This window comes from Nymphaea colorata, chromosome 4, assembly GCF_008831285.2.
Source record: "Nymphaea colorata isolate Beijing-Zhang1983 chromosome 4, ASM883128v2, whole genome shotgun sequence".
Lineage (NCBI taxonomy): Eukaryota > Viridiplantae > Streptophyta > Magnoliopsida > Nymphaeales > Nymphaeaceae > Nymphaea > Nymphaea colorata.
Window position 1 is genome coordinate 13,501,868 of NC_045141.1, and position 18,138 is coordinate 13,520,005.

The 18,138-nt window shown below is 38.8% G+C and overlaps 1 protein-coding gene across 1 annotated transcript; it reads left to right on the forward strand.

Annotated features, from left to right (window-relative positions):
- The first annotated feature begins 1,954 nt into the window (after nt 1–1,954).
- On the forward strand, nt 1,955–7,174 carry LOC126410030 (uncharacterized). The gene is made up of 2 exons (XM_050077623.1): nt 1,955–2,039; nt 4,091–7,174. Exon 2 carries the CDS (start codon nt 4,170–4,172, stop codon nt 6,459–6,461), a length of 2,292 nt encoding a protein of 763 aa, XP_049933580.1. The 5' UTR covers nt 1,955–2,039; nt 4,091–4,169; the 3' UTR covers nt 6,462–7,174.
- Nucleotides 7,175–18,138: the final 10,964 nt, after the last annotated feature.

The window sequence follows — 18,138 nt, forward strand, 5'->3', positions numbered from 1 at the left end:
AAATGTCTAGCTTGTGTGTACCTATACCTCGAGTTTGGGGCAGATTGTAGAATTTCTTTTCTCACGTCTAAGCTCATGGCGTGAAATCTTATATAGCTTTTGACTAACCTATTGATTAACTACCAAGTGAGAGACCACACACTTAGTTTCTTATACTGTGGTCTGAGGACTAGACCTAATGCAACTAGAGGCACATTGGAAATAAATATTCATTGAAGAGAGACCAATTTGTGCCTCAAAGGGATGTTAATTGGCTTGAGCTCTTGTTCGGGCAGTGGAATACATCTCCAGCTCACTTAGTTATTTAGTTTAATTGGTTTCTAACTTGAGAATTTGGCTTTAAATTTGTCTTTGGCTTCTAAGTTAGGAGTTGGATCGGACATAGATCTATATATACTAAAATATCAGATTGCTTTCATACCCTAATCATCATTGAACTAGAACACAATAATTTCAAGCAAACGATGTGGTTCTGACATTCATTTATGGCAGTATAAAATGATATAGTTTCATCTTGCATGCAGGAAACATTTAGTTATTCATTCCTCACACTTCATACATAAGGACGTCAGCAGTTCAAACATAGTAGCACATTTGCGTATATAATCTAAAGGATATCCTTCTGTGTGTGTGTGTGTTTCTTCTTTAGGTCACTTCTTTATAAAAAAGAATTATCAAATGACTAAAAGTTAAAATTTATCATTTAAAACACCATAAATCATTGAATGGAGATGTCCACACAGGTTTATGGGGCTGTCCCATATAAAGGGACTGGGGTCCACTCAAATCCAACTATAAATATAAATTTAAGGTTTTAGAATAGCTTTACTTTTATCTCCGCCCTTGTATATATTAGTGACCCATAAAATGTACAGGTTTTTTAATTAGTGCATCCTAAGCACTCACTCTATCGTTTCATCAACTTGGTGGCTTGTTTCATGATTGCATGAGCTTACTACAAAATGGAGGCAGGTTTAAAGTGAAAGAGGTTTCCCACTGCCGACCTAACCCCTTATCCCTTATCCTTATGATACAAGGCAGAAGGCAGAAGCCTCCCACTTAACCCCTTATCCCTTATGATACAAGGCTTGCTATCGGTTCATCGGGATGCCACCAATGTAATTCAGTTTGCAGATCAAGTAAAAATTAATGCATTAGTAGTTCAAAATAGAGACTAGCCACCTATCTAACCTATGCCCCGACCATTGCGCCAACCCCATCGAGGATAAAATAGAAGCAAGGTCTAGTTCCAGGCACCTATACATGCACCAAGCAGCCAACCTCTCAACGTGGTTCTTATAAGGTTAGGAGTTTGGCGCCAATGGTGGAAATATAATATAAATTTTTATCCAAAGCACCAAAGTATTTGGCGCTTTATCAAAATTTTTATTTTCCTATGGTGTCCTGGAAAACTTTTCGACCAAGATACCTTAGTAAAATTGATTCTCTCTCAAAGCTTTCGATAAAGAACAATAAAATAAAGTAAAAGGGAAAAAGCAGAAAAGAAAATCCTCCATTTAGAATCATGCTCCTTGAGAAGCACCTATTTGAAGTAAGAGAAAAGGGGAAACAAAAAGAACCAATAAAAGGGAAAAAGCAGAAAAGAAAATCCTCTATTTAGAATCATGCTACTTGAGAAGCACCTATTTGAAAAAAGAGAAAAGGGGAAACAAAGAAGAACCAAGCAAAGGATCGTCTAATGGTATTTAAATATTGAAACAGAAGATCATTCTAAGGAACATCCATAAGTTCGACATGCTTCCTTCTATGTGATGAACACCATGGTAGCCTCTCTCTCTCTCACACACACACACATATACAAGCACAAATGCACACAATTTCTTGAGGAGAAATGTCCAGATGAAGATCATTCTCTTTGTTTAGAAGCGAGTTATAGTTTCGTTCCCACTATAGAGCTTTCTCTGGTACGCCTACGTTGCAGCTAGAAAAATCTTTTATCTTGACTACAGTGAATTTCTTTGGGACACAGTGACAGCTCCTGAGGTTTGAGAGCAGACGGAGAAGAGTGACTTAATCGGGTAACTTCTTCCCTGAGTTGGTTTCATAAAATATACTTTAAATGCAGTGTTTTTTACTTTTACAGTTTAGTTGTACTGAATTATTGACTGATTCTTTTTTATATGGCTTCGAAAATTAACAATGTTGAACCTGAAAAGGTGTTGATCGGTTAATATTTATTCCCGACAAAATCAACATTGAGACAAAATATGTGATACATGGACTAGGGGGGGAAAAAAATTAAACACTTTCATCGACGCATGAAATTGCATCGATAAAGATTAATGCTGATGTTTATAAGACGCCGCTTAAAGTAATTATCGACGTCCAGGATAATTGTTAGTAAAAAGTATTACTGACGTTTATGATAGTAGCAGGTAAACATTTTTGCCAACGTTCGGTAAAAATTTTTACCGCGTCATGCAGCTGTGGGTAAAAACGTATTATTGATGCACAGAACGTCAGTGATAATCTTGTTTACCTTTCGTGCTAAGCATGTTGGTGATGGCCTCTGGACCGATGCGCGGCTTCGGGATGTTGGTGACGTTTTTAACCAATCCTGTCTTCACCAACAATCGCCACAAACGTTGGAAAAACCATTACTCACACATTGTCATGTTTGACCGACATTTTTGCCATCTGTAATTTATCCGAGAAACTATATATCAAATTATGCATGCATTTTATGCAGATTGGCTCGTCTCTCAGTCAAGCTGTTTAGAATATACAAGTTCCTATATATTTTATGCATTCATTATGTCTTAATTTGCCATGCAACAATTCCACATGTAAGCAAGCATTATTCTCTTTTTTTTTATTTAGACAAAAACTATTAAATAGGAAAATTCCAAAACAGCTTATTAGAACGCGCTGCGTGACATTTTTACATACAACACACACAATATTCAAAACACAAAATGACTGTAAAAAGGTTGTGTCACACAACTGTGCCAGTGACGACATAATCAATGCAGGCCCGCCAAAAGATATTAAGAAAGTAGAAATTTATGATCATACGGGGCGTTTAGATGACACCCTACAAAACTCCTGGTCTGTTTCAAACCTGGTTTTTTAACAAGTTTTCAAAACGTGGTTTTGGATGACAAGGCAAAAACCAAGTTTTCACTTTTTAAAACCTGGTTTTTGTTTGGATGACAAAAATAAAGTTTTGAGAACACTTGTAAAAGAACACTTGAAAAAACATTCTTAAATATAAATTTAATTACTTTTAGTCTTAACAAATTGGACACCCTTACACTATGTCATGCTAAAAATTGATTCATACACATTTACAGTATCAGTTAGTGCTTCTGTATGTGTGCCTGTTAGTTAATCTGTGTTAAACACATCAGGTGGGCTCTCTTAATAGTTAATTGAATAACTTACCAGCCCATATTAATCAATATTATTAAAATTATTTCACCAACATATATTCTATCATTTCGCATTGTATCACCAAACTAGAAATGCAACATTCATGCAACTACATAATATCCTTTAGGTTGGTGTTCCTACAATGTATAAAGCAGATTACAATGTTTCCTGCATGCAAGATGTAAAATATATGCACGTCTTCATCTCTCTCTTGCTATTAAAATCATCTGTTTTTTTTTTCTCCTCTTGCTAACCATACAAAAACTCGGCCTTGATGAAAACCTTGGGGGAAGGGTGTCCAGGGTTTTCACCACCACGTCAAATGCAAGAAACCCAAGTTCAGTGGATGACAATTTGAAACAGCACATGCAGGCTATCAGGATGATGAAATCAACTGATCCTCGTTTCACAAAGTTCCATTAACATTTTGTTAACTGCTTTTAAAGGGTCATTCACATGTACAGTTCAAAAACAGCTTGCTCCTATCTCTACGTTTCCCCTTCATCATCAAAAGACTTTTTTCCTTTTTCTGGACCTCTTGACCTTCTTTAACTTGAAAGGTTTGAAGTGCAACCCCATGGTTTAGTGGAAGGAGGCTCAGGAGCCCCTAAACTTTGCCTTTTTTTTGGCTGATAATTGAAGTACCCTCTGCTCTGCCATTTTGATGCCTGACCCAAATCTTGCATTCCCCAAACAGTGAACAAATTATACTTCTGAAAGAAAATAGCAAAATCTCGTGAACGGAGCCAATTGTTGGAGCCCAACACCAAGGCAAGATGATCATTAAGCATGGATGCGACATCAAGTCTGGCGAGCTGGACACCAGTAGGTACTCTTCGCCCATGCCAGTCGTTGGTCTTTACATCGCTTTGGCTTCGGTATCTTGCCTATTGCTCACAACAATTGACATGATCACCGGTTTCAAAGCGATTGGCAAGAAGCCAAGGCAAAAATTCTGGTTTCCCTGCAAATGGTTTGGTGTCAACTCGGCCACACTAACTCTGTTGTCGGCGGCAACTAAGATACCGGTGGATCTAAACACGGCCATGCCAGGCCTTCACCACCAGCTCACCAAGCTCAGTGGCACCGTCATGCTGTCCGTAGCAACAGCGTTTTTCTTGCCTAGCTTTGGCAAAATGAATGTTGAAGACACACTCTGGAACTTAGCTTCCCTCCTCATTCTGGTTGTCACCACGGCTGTGAACATAATCATACAGATGGGAACAGGCGTAGTCTTTGCCTTCCTACCCGAGCATGTCCTAGTCTTAGGCTTTATGCTGTTTATTTTGATGAATGTCCTCATTACAACACTAAGCAGTGAAGGCATTAAGAACGCTTTGGAGGAAAGCTTTGAGGAGGTCTCAAAACAATTCTATTCTGTGATAAAAAGGTTGGAAGAATGCAAACCAAGTTCAGTGAAGGAAATTGAAAAGGGCATGGACTTGTGCAGGGAGGGGGTCAGACGCCGCTTGTACGTGAAGTTTACGAAGTATGCAAGAGACATAGAATATGTCATCATTCGTTCCCCACATGGCAGCACAGTGGGAATTCTCTCAATTCTAAGTGCTCTAGTTCTTGTGGAAGCAGAGCTCAGGGCACTTGTGATGTGGCAAATTGAAGGAGGAAGAAGTGACAAAGGAAGGGGAGGAATGCAGGCTTTATTAGGCCTTTACTTATGTCGAGGGGACTCCGATTACAAATGGTCTGTGTGGCTCGTGTTGGCGTCACAGACCCTCTTCGTCATCTTAGTCACCATCCCCATGCTTTTCAGGTGGTTCGAAAGCATTAGGTTTGTTCGCCACCCCATTGGAAAAATGCCGAAATGGAGTTACCTTCTAACATCCGAGTCGAAGATGTTGAAATCGTCATACAAGCGGGTGATCAATATTGTCTGTGAGTTCTTTGCAGGCGGTAAAGAAACCAGCCGAACCTCTATTGGCTGCTTTCTATCGAGCATAGGGATGTTCATCCTCTCTTTGCTACTCTTGGCATCATTGCTAAGCAGGATCGTCAGCCGCAGCTCCTCCATTCTTCCTTGTTTTATCTTTTGGTTGTTTAAAAAATGTGGTACCGGGGAGATCAGAGAGACACTCGCTTACGTGGCGGTGCATGTACACAACGAGGAGGAGGATGACTTCCACGATTGGCTATACAGAAGGCACAAGAATGAGGTTGATAAGGAGATGTCCTTGCTGCCAAGTCCTTCGACTGTGACCAATCCCGACCCTCTCGGAAATCAGGATGGTGTAAGTGAATTGAAGGAGCTCCTATCTAATTTTACGTCCGATACCAACTTGATAATCCCTTACCCAGTTAGGGACTTGCTACTTAATATCATGGACTTTAAAGAATGCAACTGTGCAAACACATTATTTAGTATGGCAGTGCTTGAGGAGATTAGGGATGTCTGGAAACCGGGAAGTGGGGATGATGAGTCGATGAACCGGTTTGTGAGCTGCCAACGACATTTGGATGGCTCGCTGCTTCGGAAGATCAGGGGTGCTGAGCAACTCGTTCGATACATCGATCAGTATGGGCTTGGAAAGAGCTTGGCTTCTTCCGCCACTATGGACTGGCATGCACCGATTTATCGGGAATACAAAGACGAGCTCAACTATTTTGATCAAGAGAAGATTGTCGAAAGATACCCACCTGCTCTTTACCGGTTCGTGGCAAGAGTTTTGGCTAACGTCCCACACGAGGAAGAAGTTGCACAGTACATCGAGTCTCAATTATGTCCACAGCTTGTTCACTTGATACTATCCGCCCTCACCCACATTTTCATTGCAGTGTCTCGTGCCATCTCCCCTTCTAAAGGCAACGGAACCTTTGAAGACGACATTGAGAAGGAGAAGCTGGCCAGCACCATGGGTGTCCTCCATGTATTCGACCAACTCAAAGAACCTCTCTTTGCGATGCTCGCAGAATGCTACAGTTCTGGCTGTAGTTTGAAGGAACTCGCGATCTCCAATGAACGGCGCACTACCTGTATCTCTCTCCACCCATGGGAGGAGCACGCATTCTTTACTGGTCCTTACTCAACCCCATTCCCCGTGCTTCACGACTAGTTCAGGACAAATATTGAGAAATGTGGTTTCGGAAGGTTGGGGATTTCACTGGCATTCATCACCCATGAACTTATTGTTTTACTTGATGGTGGCATGAAAAGCAAAATAGTAGCATCGACCAAAGAATTTGTTCGCAGCCTGGAGGGCTATTGGAGGATCCTCTATTTCATAGACGTAGCCGCAGATCTTGGGAGTGTACTGGGTATTTGCCACATCGCACCAAATTACAACTTGGACCTCTTAGTCAAAACTCGAAAGGAAAACCTGTTGTGGCAACGATTACTGTATCCTGATAAGGGAGAGGAAAGTTTTCATTCTGATACATCCTTGCCTCCCCTAAACATCGACCGCATCACTGAAGCTCTTAATCATCTGGGCACTTCCACCAATATCAGCAACTGGGGTTCCTCGATAGACGAGCAATTCGATGTCTCTCTTGAAGTATTGCTGAAGCAAATATGTGATGCAATCTCTAAGGATGTTGTTCAAGGAGGGAAACACTATGACTTAACCGTCTTATCAGGTGACCTGAAAAAGGAAATTCTAGCAGTCATATTCTGTGCCCTCATCCGCGTCTTTCCAGCAATCGCGGCACACATCTGCCAACATCCTGATCGCACCATCTATGAGCACCCACAAGCCGATTATTGTAGGTATGTTAAATTTTGGGAGCTGCACGAAGTTGAGCAGTACAACTGGTTCAGGACCACGCAAGAAATTTTGAGCATGCTTCAGGAAGGACGCCTCTTGGCTTATTTGTTTGCATTTCATGGATATTAATTGACTGAAGAATATTGCCTTATTTTATTGTTTCCAGAGCATATTTATACACCGTAGTATGGCGAACTCCTTCCTCATCCAGATGTGTTTCTAATCTTTGTCAACCTCATTCCCAAAGATGTAATTAATTATGGCTCCGTTTCCGGTTGTGATTCATTTGATATTAATGCCCGATGTTGCTTGCCTTTCGTATAGATGTTATTATGTGCTCATAAGTTATCACATTCTCGTTCTTGGGCGATCTTAGTGTTGCCTTCTTTATCAACCACTTTAATTTCCAAAAATCACTCCCTCGGGATCGCCCATCTCCACCAATGCCAATCTTATTCCTTAGCATTAATTTGCAGATGTTGCCAGCCAAAGAATGTAGGAAGAAAGATCTGCCATCCGTTGTTTAATTGGATATGATAATTCTTTTCATTGCAGGTCCTAGAACAACTTTTCACATACGTACACCAATTTGAATGTTTTTTGCTTCCATGGCTCAAATCTCATCCTGTAGCTTGTCTGGCTTGGTGGCATGTGAAGTGATTAATCGTCAGTCGATTCTCAACAATAGCATATTTTTGTAGAATTCCATGCAGTGGGTCCTAAATAAGTTATAGGCCAAGTTTTGCTTGGTTTTGACTTTGCACATTAGGATTGATTTAGCTGTGCTTGCATTTCATTTGGAATATAGTTTAATTTACTTTCATATTAGCTACATTTGACATTGCGTTAGAATTTAATTTAACTTACATTAGGAGTTTCTTAGAAAACGCAAGAAAGAGGCAACACAGAAGGAGGAACTGCAAATTTATGTGGTTCGGCACTTGGGCCTACATTCACAGAGGGAGAAGAAGCTGCTATTTCATTGATTCTCACTCACATACAATCAAGAAGAGAAATGGGGTTTTATACATTTTGAATGAGACGATAAACAAGGAATGGTCAATCGATCTTTCCAAAGAATAAAAGGATTTCCTTCCTTCTCATCGCAACTTTCCTTCTTTCTCACTGTAACAGTAAAATATTTCTGATCTTGATTGATTTTGGGAAGCACCAATCTTCTTCCTCAAATCACCAATAATCTCCCCCTCAAGTTGGAGGACAGATATCAATCAGTCCCAACTTGTTTACAATGCTTTGATGTTTCTCACGTGCAATACTCTTGGTGAAAATGTCAGCCAACTGATTTTCACTTTTAACATGACAAGTTTCGATAGTCCCATCTTGAATTTTTTCTCTAACGAAGTGACAGTCAACTTAAATGTGTTTGGTAAGACCAGATTTACCCCGATATAGATTGCAGCCATATTGTCACATATAAGCTTTATAGGATCTCGCGAATCAATATTCATAATCCACACAAGCTCACATATACACCGAGCCATAGCTCTGTATTCTGCTTCAGCACTTGATCGATCAACTACATATTGTTTTTTGCTTCTCCAAGTTACAAAATTTCCTCCAATGAAGGTACAGAAACCAGATGTGGATCTTCGATCGTTTGGATCCTCTGCCCAGTCTGCATCAGTGTAACCCACGATATCTAATGGCAGATCACGTTTCATTAAAATCCTTTTTCCAGGGCTTTTTTTTCAAATACCTCAAGATTCTATGGGCAGCTTCAATATGAGTTGATATAAGAGAATGCATAAACTGGCTAATGAGGCTTACAACATATGATATGTTTGGTCTGGTAACAGTCAGATATATGAGCTTACCAATAAGTTTTTGAAAGCTTTGAATATTTTCGACTAGTTCACCTTCATTTTTCTTTAATTTACAATTGGCTTCAAGTGGTGTCTCTATTGGTTTAGCACCCAAGCATCATGTTTCTTTCAATAGATCTAACGTATATTTCCTTTGGCAAAGAAAGAATCCTTTGTTTGAGTGTGCAACTTCAATCCCGAAAAAGAATCTTAGTATTCCCAAATCTTTGATTTCAAATAGCTGATTTAGATAGTCTTTGACGCATGACATAAGATCAACATCATCACCTATTATTATTATGTCATCCACATAGACTAGGAGAATGCAAATTTTAGAATTCCTCAAAGACATAAACATAGTATGATCAGCACTCCTTCTTTTGAAGCTCATTTTCGAAAGTGCATCACTGAGACGAGAAAACCATGCTCGCAATGACTGTTTCAAACCGTATAGAGCCTTTTTTAACTTATAAACGTACATATGCTCATTCTTTACACCTTTTGGAGCCTCTGTATAAATTTCTTTATTGAGTTTACCATGAAGAAAAGCATTTTTCACATCAAGTTGTGTCAGAGGTCATTTCTTGTTCGTTGCTACTGAGATTATTGTTCGAACATAACTCATCTTTGCAACAGGAGGAAAAGTTTCAGTATAGTCAATACCTTCGGTTTGAGTGAATCCTTTGGCTACCAAGCGAGCTTTGTAGCGCTCTACTCTTCCATCACTGTTATATTTGATTCGATAGACTCACTTGCATCCAACCAACTTCTTGCCATCAGGTAGAGGTACTAGATCCCACGTTTGATTTTTTTTCAGTGCCTCAAGCTCCTCTTCCATTGCATTACGCCACTTTGGATTAGATTTTGTCTCCTCATAAGTTTTTGGCTCGTATTGGGAGTATGAGTTTAGGATATAGGATTTATAGTGAATGGGAAAATTTTCAAAAGATAGATATTGGTCTATGGACTGGTTTTTGTTTGCTATAAGATAGGTATAATAGTCACTAAATTTTGTTGGTGCTCTAGTAGGTCGGGTGGATCGTTTAGTGGAATTTTCTGGTTGACTTGAGTTACTAAAGTTGGAATTAGTTCGATGAAAAGAGTACTAGGATTGATGTTGGTGTCGGGTTGTTGAGTTCTCAGCGACGAAAGTACAACATTTGAGATGGTTTTGTTTAGTTCAAAGTGGGGCTCAACCATTGGCAATACAGGTTGCTTGCTAGCATTAGAAGTTTCATAGCTGGTTTCAATTGTTGGCAGTATGGGCTGCTTGATGGGATTAGCAACATTCATGTCCCCCTGCCTTAGATGATCAAAGAAGGATTCTTGTTCAAAAAACTTTACATCATGAGATATAACGAACCTTCTATTGACTGGATCATAACATTTATACCCCTTAGAATAACCAAAGAAGATGCTTTTGATGACACGTTTTTCAAATTTGTTCCTAAATTTTTCTTGTATATGAACGTAACACTTGCATCCAAAAACTTTAAGATGCTTATAGAAACTTTTCTATTGAGAAGAAGTTCTATAGGAACTTGATTTTCAATGCTGGAACTTGGTGCCATGTTGACAATATAACAAGCCGTAGCAATAGCATCATTCCAAAAACAGAAATGAACATGCATGTGAGTCATAAGAGAACGAGCAATATTCAACAGTTGCCTATGTTTTCGTTCAGCCACTCCATTCTATAGAAGATTGAAAAGGTAATCTCATAGATTTAAAAAATTCACAAGCATCACATGATTTATTTTCAACTGTAAGATTTGGAATAAGACGAGTTAAACTTTGATCAGAGATGTGACCAAGTCTGGCGTGCCAGGTCCAGTAGTGAGAACGTCGATCTTGCTGATAATTCTCCATGAGGCTGCAACAATTTTCGTCCATCACGTACAACCCATTTTGCTCATGTCCTGTACCAATCTCCCATTTTGTCACACAATCCTGAAATATCACATCCTTTGAGAAAAAAAACAGCCAAATAGTTATAAGACTTGGTTAATTTGTTTACTGACATGAGATTTGCAGACAGTTTTTGAATATATAAAACTTGAGATTTCTGCCTTTTCTTAAAAAATATTGTTTCACCATACCTTCAGCAGTAATGGGTGATCCATCAGTTGTAAAGACTGATCGTTGTCTCATTTTGTCAAGATTAATCAATTGTGTTAAATGACTAGACATATGATCAGTGGCCCTTGTATCAACAATTCAAGTATGATGATTTAAAGTAGCGGTCAAAGCAAAGTTATTACCTCTTGAATTGTTGACGGGCTTAGATGATATTAAATTTGTATTTGCAAACTTTTGAAAAAATTTCTCAAGATCGTCCCTGGTGACAAAGTTGGTTGAATCAGGATTGGTGGAGGATGCATAATTGGTGGAGGATGCAGAATTGGTTGAGAATGTCGCTTTGTCTCTTGTTAGCCTCCCAACCAGCTCCCAGCATTTTTCACGAGCGTGACCAGACCGCTTGCAGTGGGTGCATCTAAATTTATTTCTCCCTTTCTGATAGTTGAAGTTGGCATTGGGAGGTTTGTTGATGTTCATAATTTTTTGATCTCCTTTGACAAAGTCGGCTTGAGCGACGCACGCCATTTTTTCATGGCTTTCTTCAAACATTTCAGTTTTGGAGTTCATGACCTGTCTTCGTGCAGCCTCTCTTTGTAACATTTGACAGACATCGTTGAAGTTAGGCAGGGGAGTGGTATTGATGATTTGACTCCTAATACCTTCATAATCAGCTCCTAAACCTGCCAACAACTTAAAGATTTTGTCTTCCTCAAATCGGATCTTGTATATATCAGGATCAGTCGTAGCAGGCCTATACTACAGAAGTTCATCAAATCGGCTTTTGAGTTCTCGTATGTAGAAATTCAGTGGCTTGTCACCCTTCATAAGATTTGCAATCTCAACTTGTATTTGATAGACCCATGCGATGTTATTTTGTTCGGAAAAGAGTTGTTTTAACTCATCCCAAATCTCCTTGGCAGTTTCTTGATACATAAACAAATTTGAAATAGAGGGTTCAATAGAATTAATGAGCCATGACATCACCATATCATTTTCAGATTGACAATCATTAAATTTAGGATCTGACAGGAGGACTGATCTTCTTGTTTATATATCCAACCTTGGATCGACCGCTTAAAAACAGTCGAGCCACCTTAGCCCAACTTAAGTAGTTGGTGCCATTCAAGAGGGTCTTGGTGATTTTCAGCGTCTTAAATTTTTTGTAGTCTCTTGTTGATTGTTTGCCATAAAAAAAACAAAACAAGGAACCAAACGCACCTCACAAATAATACAACAATCAGCAATGTAAGGGAGGAGCAATCAGCAAGGAAAGACGTAGATATATAGGAACCAATCAATCCCTTGTTTCAGAATTCATAAGAACGGATATCCACGATCAATCATGCTCACTGTAATCTCAAAGCAAGGGAGATGAGAAGAAAATCACCCGATAATGAAGAAGTCGAAGTCTCTTTTAGAAAACCCAAAGCGGCCATGAAGACCTTGTCCCGGATCCTAGCAGCAGCCGGCACTCAAATTGAAGTCCCTAGAAAAGAAGGGAAAGGAACGCAGCAAGTGCCCTCGATATCGAAGGAGGGGAGGTACTCCGAGCGCGTCAGCTCCAGTGCCCCTGTCTGCCTGGCCGCGGTCCTGGAGTACTCCGCAACTGAGGTGCTCAAGCCTGCTGGAAACGCAGCAATGTAAGGGAGGAGCTGCGAGGGTGAAATCTATGTCCTGGTCGGTGAAGGCGGGCTTTCAATTCTCTGTCGACAGGATCGGGAGGCCAAGACGTTAGAGAAAAACAGGGGAGGCGCGAATAGGGGAGGTGTTGTTTGCCGCCTTCTTCCTCCTCCTGCTTGTCGCTGCCAACGCCTGGATCCCCAGTGTCTACACCAGCGGGTAGAGGGAGAGCGCTCGCCCATGCTTCCTTCTACGGTGGTAGTGAGACGGTGAAAGGAGCTCTACAACCTTCACACCAATGTCTACACGCAGGGGAAGGGAAACAAGGAGCAGCAGCGTACACCTCCCGCTGTCGGCAGTAGGAAGGATCACGGCGGTGAGGTAAGAACACCTTTTGAACAGAGCTCTGATAGTAGTCCAGCTCTCCTTCAACAGAACGAAGCAACACAGAGGGAGGAACTGCAAATTTACGTGGTTGGGCACTTGGGCCTACATTCTCAAACGGAGAAGAAGCTGTTATTTTATTGATTCTCACTCACATACAATCAAGAAGAGAAAGGGGGTTTTATATATATTTTGAATGGGATGATAATCAAGAAACGGTCAATCGATCTTTCCAAAGAATAAAAGGATTTAACAAAATATTTAACAAAATATTTCTGATCTTGATTGATTTTGGGCAGCACCAATCTTCTTCCTCAAATCACCCATCAGAGTTAACTATGTTAGAAATGACATTGGAGCTTATAGAATCCTTGGGGCGCCCGTGTTGCCCTCTCTCTCTCTCTCTTCTGACCTCCCCTATTTTGTCTATCTCCTACCGTCCCGTCCATCATGTCTTTTCTCTCTCTGCCAGTGTACGCTCGTTGTGTACACAGGATGGTCAGAACTTGTTAATTAGGGTAAGTCAAGTTTACTTTGTATTGTTAATCCAAAAATTCCATCTAAATAAAATTTCAACGCATATAAGATATTTGTCCATATTTGTGAAAGTCGTGCTCCACAAACATGCATAAATTGAAGAAGTTTGTCCACTTTTTGACTGCCTCATGGAAAAATTTTTGGCTCGGCCATTATTCTTATACCTTTAAAAAGGAATCATTAATCATGATTTGGCTTAAAAGCATAATTTTTTTTATTAGGGCGGTTTGAATTATAGTATCAATTTTGTACGAGGGACCAAAAAATATATTTTTTTTCAAAAATTTTGTATAGGGTAAATGAAAATTTTCTAAAATTACATGTATTTTTTTTTTTTAATTAGAGGGAAGCGGGTCTTGGCCCTTACCGGCCCCTTGACTCCGGCGTTGAACCCAAGTACCGGCCGTTGACTCCGGATTTTTCTTTGGCTCGGAAGTTGAAGTTGGATCAGACAAGGACCAATATATATATATATGTGAAAATGTAAAAATAATTTTCATACTCTAATCATCATTGGACTTGGAGATGACAATCATTTCAAACAAACGATATGTTTCTAGTACTAGACGATCATAGATATTTTGGATTCAGATTCAACTCTTCTTCATTCCTAACCGTTCATATATAAGGACGTTAGCTGTTCAGATATATATAGTAGCACATTTGCACATAGATTTTAAGTTAGCCATGGTCGACAAAACTATTCACACCCAATTTCTAATATAATGGAAGGTATAAAAGAAATTTTTAATTTTCATCTCATCTAATGGATATATAGGGCGGGCAACAAATATGCACCCCAGAAAAAGGAGTTTGCTCTGCTTTTATTGTCCTATTTATAACCGTGATATGCAAGATAATCAATTTTTTTTGTGTCTGATACTATATGATAATAATTATTATCAGCTTACGAAGTATGCAATGCGATCATCCGTTCCCCAAATGGCAGCGCAGTGGGAGTTTTTCTCAGTTCTAAGTGCTCTTGTTCTTGTGGAAGCAAGCAGAATTCGCGGCACTTGTGATGTGGCTTTCGGAAAGAGGAAGCAGAGGATGGGGAGGAATGGCATTATTTTGGCCTTTACTCATGAGGGGACCGGACTCCGATTACAAATGGTCTAACCGGTCACTGTTGTCGCCGGTCGCCGGTCTCCATTCGCCGCCAGTGGCGGAGCCAGCGTGGGGCAGGTGTGGGCGCCTGCCCACGCCAGCCCAAGAAAGTTCCATGTGAAATGGAGTCTCAACCCAGCTTCACGCCTGTGTTGCCCACGTCAATATTTGCTTTATTTTTAAAATAACATATATTTTAGTTTGAAAATTTTTAAACTATGTACTACTGCCCCATAGCCAAAAAATTTTGGCTCCGCCACTGTTCGCCGCCCATATTCTTCCTCTTCTTCTTCTTCTTTTGTCCCTGACATCTAACCGGTGCATGTTTTGCCGACGCAGGTCGACTTGATTTCGCCTACGGAGGTCAACTTCAGTCGTTCGGATGATAGAGCAGGAGATCCACTTTCATGGTAAAGGAGTGGCAGAGGAGTTTATGGAATTTGGATTCCAGAATTGAGAATGATATGTTTAATAAAAAAGTGAATTAAAACTGTCAGGACATGTGCCTAATAAAAATGAAAAAAAAAAAAAAACTAAAATTCTAGAATCATAACTCCACTCTCTATAGAAAGAAGTAGAACCAAAATTCCAAAATTTTGATTGAAGAATGAAGTTGTTGGAATAAAAATTCTTTGTTTGCTAATCCAATAATTCTAGTTTCATAAAAAATGAGAATTTTAATTCTAAAACTGACCCCATGTGATGTGTGGGGGTGGAACTAAGTACACACAGATGCAAAATGCAACATGATCTCTCGGTAGAGCCCACAAATCCCTATTAGAAAGGAAAAGCCAAAAGCCATATCTGCCTTTTTCTTGTCCAAGATCGACAAGGCCAAATGTCTCGTGCCAAAAGAGCCATGACCACGTTTATTCCTTCTTCTAAAAGTAAAAGAATCCGCCATGACAAGAGCTCCAGTCTAGAAGTGGAAGTGGAGAGACAAACTTGAGAGGACCAAGAAAAAGTAAAAAGTGTCGTGGATTCAGGCGCTGCCAACAGAGAGTGAGTGAAGATGGATTAGCCATAAGGCTCGTAATCACAGGTCGGCCCCTCTTTTGACCCCTAATCCTGCATCTTTTTACATTTTTGCAGCAGCCTTCTAATGGGTGGCAACTCTACAGTCACCGTATTTCTTATCATTTAAATTTGATTGAACAGAAATAGATTTTATGTATATGTGTTTATTTTTTATAACAAGAATTGACAACAGTATATCGGATGAAGACTATAAAAGAAAGTTCAGGTACTAGAGTAACATGAATATTTGTCAGAATTTGAAACGAGTATCTTTTACTTGATATTTTTTTTTAGCATCAAGTAGGACACGTTCGTTTCACATTGTGAAGCTGCCGGTAGTGTGTTAAAGGGCGGAGGCAGGTGGGGTCTCCATTAGGGGTGAACAACGGGTCGAGCCTCGACTCGTTTAAGCTCAGCTCGTGAACGAGTTCGAGCTGAGTCTTTTGCTTAATGAGTCGAACTCGAGTTCATGAGTCGACTTGTTTAAATAATTGAGTTGAGTTCAAGCTCAACACGTAACTGCCCAGTCGAGCTCGAGCCCTAATCGAGTTTGTCGAGCCTTAATTAAGACGATATATTGAAACAAATTTACAAGCTTGTCGAACCTTAATCGAGTCGAGCTCGAGCTCAACACGTAACAATGACTGTCTCACGACTACCTCATGATCAATTTAAATTTTGTAAACCATATATTTAGTGTCGCATAGAAAAAAAATTCTAACTCCACCCTGAATCCACCCTTCTTGTTCAGTCTGGCACTGCACTTCAACTCGACATCCCCATTAATATCAACTCGCACTGGAATTCCAGTGAATATTTTTGTTGCATCTCATTCAAACCGATTGGCCCATTATTTATATTTAAAATATCATTGTTAAAATCATCGATTGGGCCGGTCAGCTGGTCACACTAATTACGGGGTGACGTGCCAAGTTTTAATTATTACTTTTTTTGTGCCAAGTTTTAATTATTAATTTTTCTACATGTTTTTAAATTTTATTTAGATATGTATTTTTAAGGTAAATTTCTAGTATCTTTGACCAATTTAAAACCGCTCTGGTTCACAAATGGATTTTATATTTTTGTAACATGGAAGATGTGGTCATGAGCTGGTTGTTTGTTATGAGTCCTTTTATCATCTTTAAGGGTATACACGCAATGACACAAATGCAAAGATTAGAATATTTCATTTCAATAAAAAGGTTGCCTTAACTTAACTCTGTTTTGCAAAATAAATAATAAATAAAACAAACTGAAGATTACCTTTCAATAAAAAAGGTCCATTAAGTGTTAAATGGACAAATTTATCACTGAAAATACACCACACAAATATGTATATAAAGTTAATTTTGACCATTTTTGTTTTATAACACATTTTTTTCATCTTTAATATTTTATTAAAAATCACACTGAGAAGAAGACTAATTAAAATAAAACCGGACCTTTTTTTAAAATTGGATTTGATAGCCGTTTCATTTTATACACTTTTAAAATATATACTTATATATATATTTACATTCAACTTGTTTACACAAACACTTAAAAAAGCATCGTACATGTATGTGTCACGACAGAATTTTTTAATTTTTTAGCGTATATTTTGATATTTTTTAATAATTTTTATTTTTAAATATAAATGATATATTTTCATATTTGAGCATATATATATATATGTATAAGAAAATAATAATTTTAATGTAAGTTGCTATAATATTTTAAAATCAAATAATTTGAACTTCTGAAACACATTCTAGAACAAGAGATTTTTATGTTGGGTTCTATATTTTGATCACGTGGGGACAACGTTAAAGGTGGAAGCTGTTGGAAAACGATTTAAAGTTTAAATTCGAAAGCAGTTTAACTCATAAATTTAACGTCAAAAATTAATCTGATATATTTAAAGTAAAAGTTCATTGCGTACGTTCGTGTCAGTAGAAAGGGACAAATTTTTACGTCTGCCTTGCAAGCCATAACGAATAACCTCGCGGTTCATACAGCACATATAAGTTAAAGAAAAAAATTAAGCAGTGTAGATTTTCATATAGTTTTACTTTGGCAGTTAACACTTCTTTTTTTTTTAGTTTTTCATTTAAAAATTATTAGTAAGTTATTTTAGAATAACAAAAACTTATTGTGTTAAAACCGGCCTATACGAATTTATATTTCTTGTTTTTTTCTTTAAAGGAATTTAACATATTTTAAATTATTTTTAATTCGAAAACAGAACTAATTTGAGACGCTCAAATAATATAAAAGGCACTGATGAACGAATTGAACAGACGTGTAGGGGGGTATTTGTTAAATATTGAAAGTCACGGGGATGAAATTAGAAGAAACGTGGTTTTATGAACAGATAAATTAAAAAAATAGAAAAAATTGAGGTTGCGCTTTAAGCTGGGGTCGATTTGACGGGGACGCGTGGGCCCACGGCTCCTCTTGCTCCTACAAATGCACGCCTT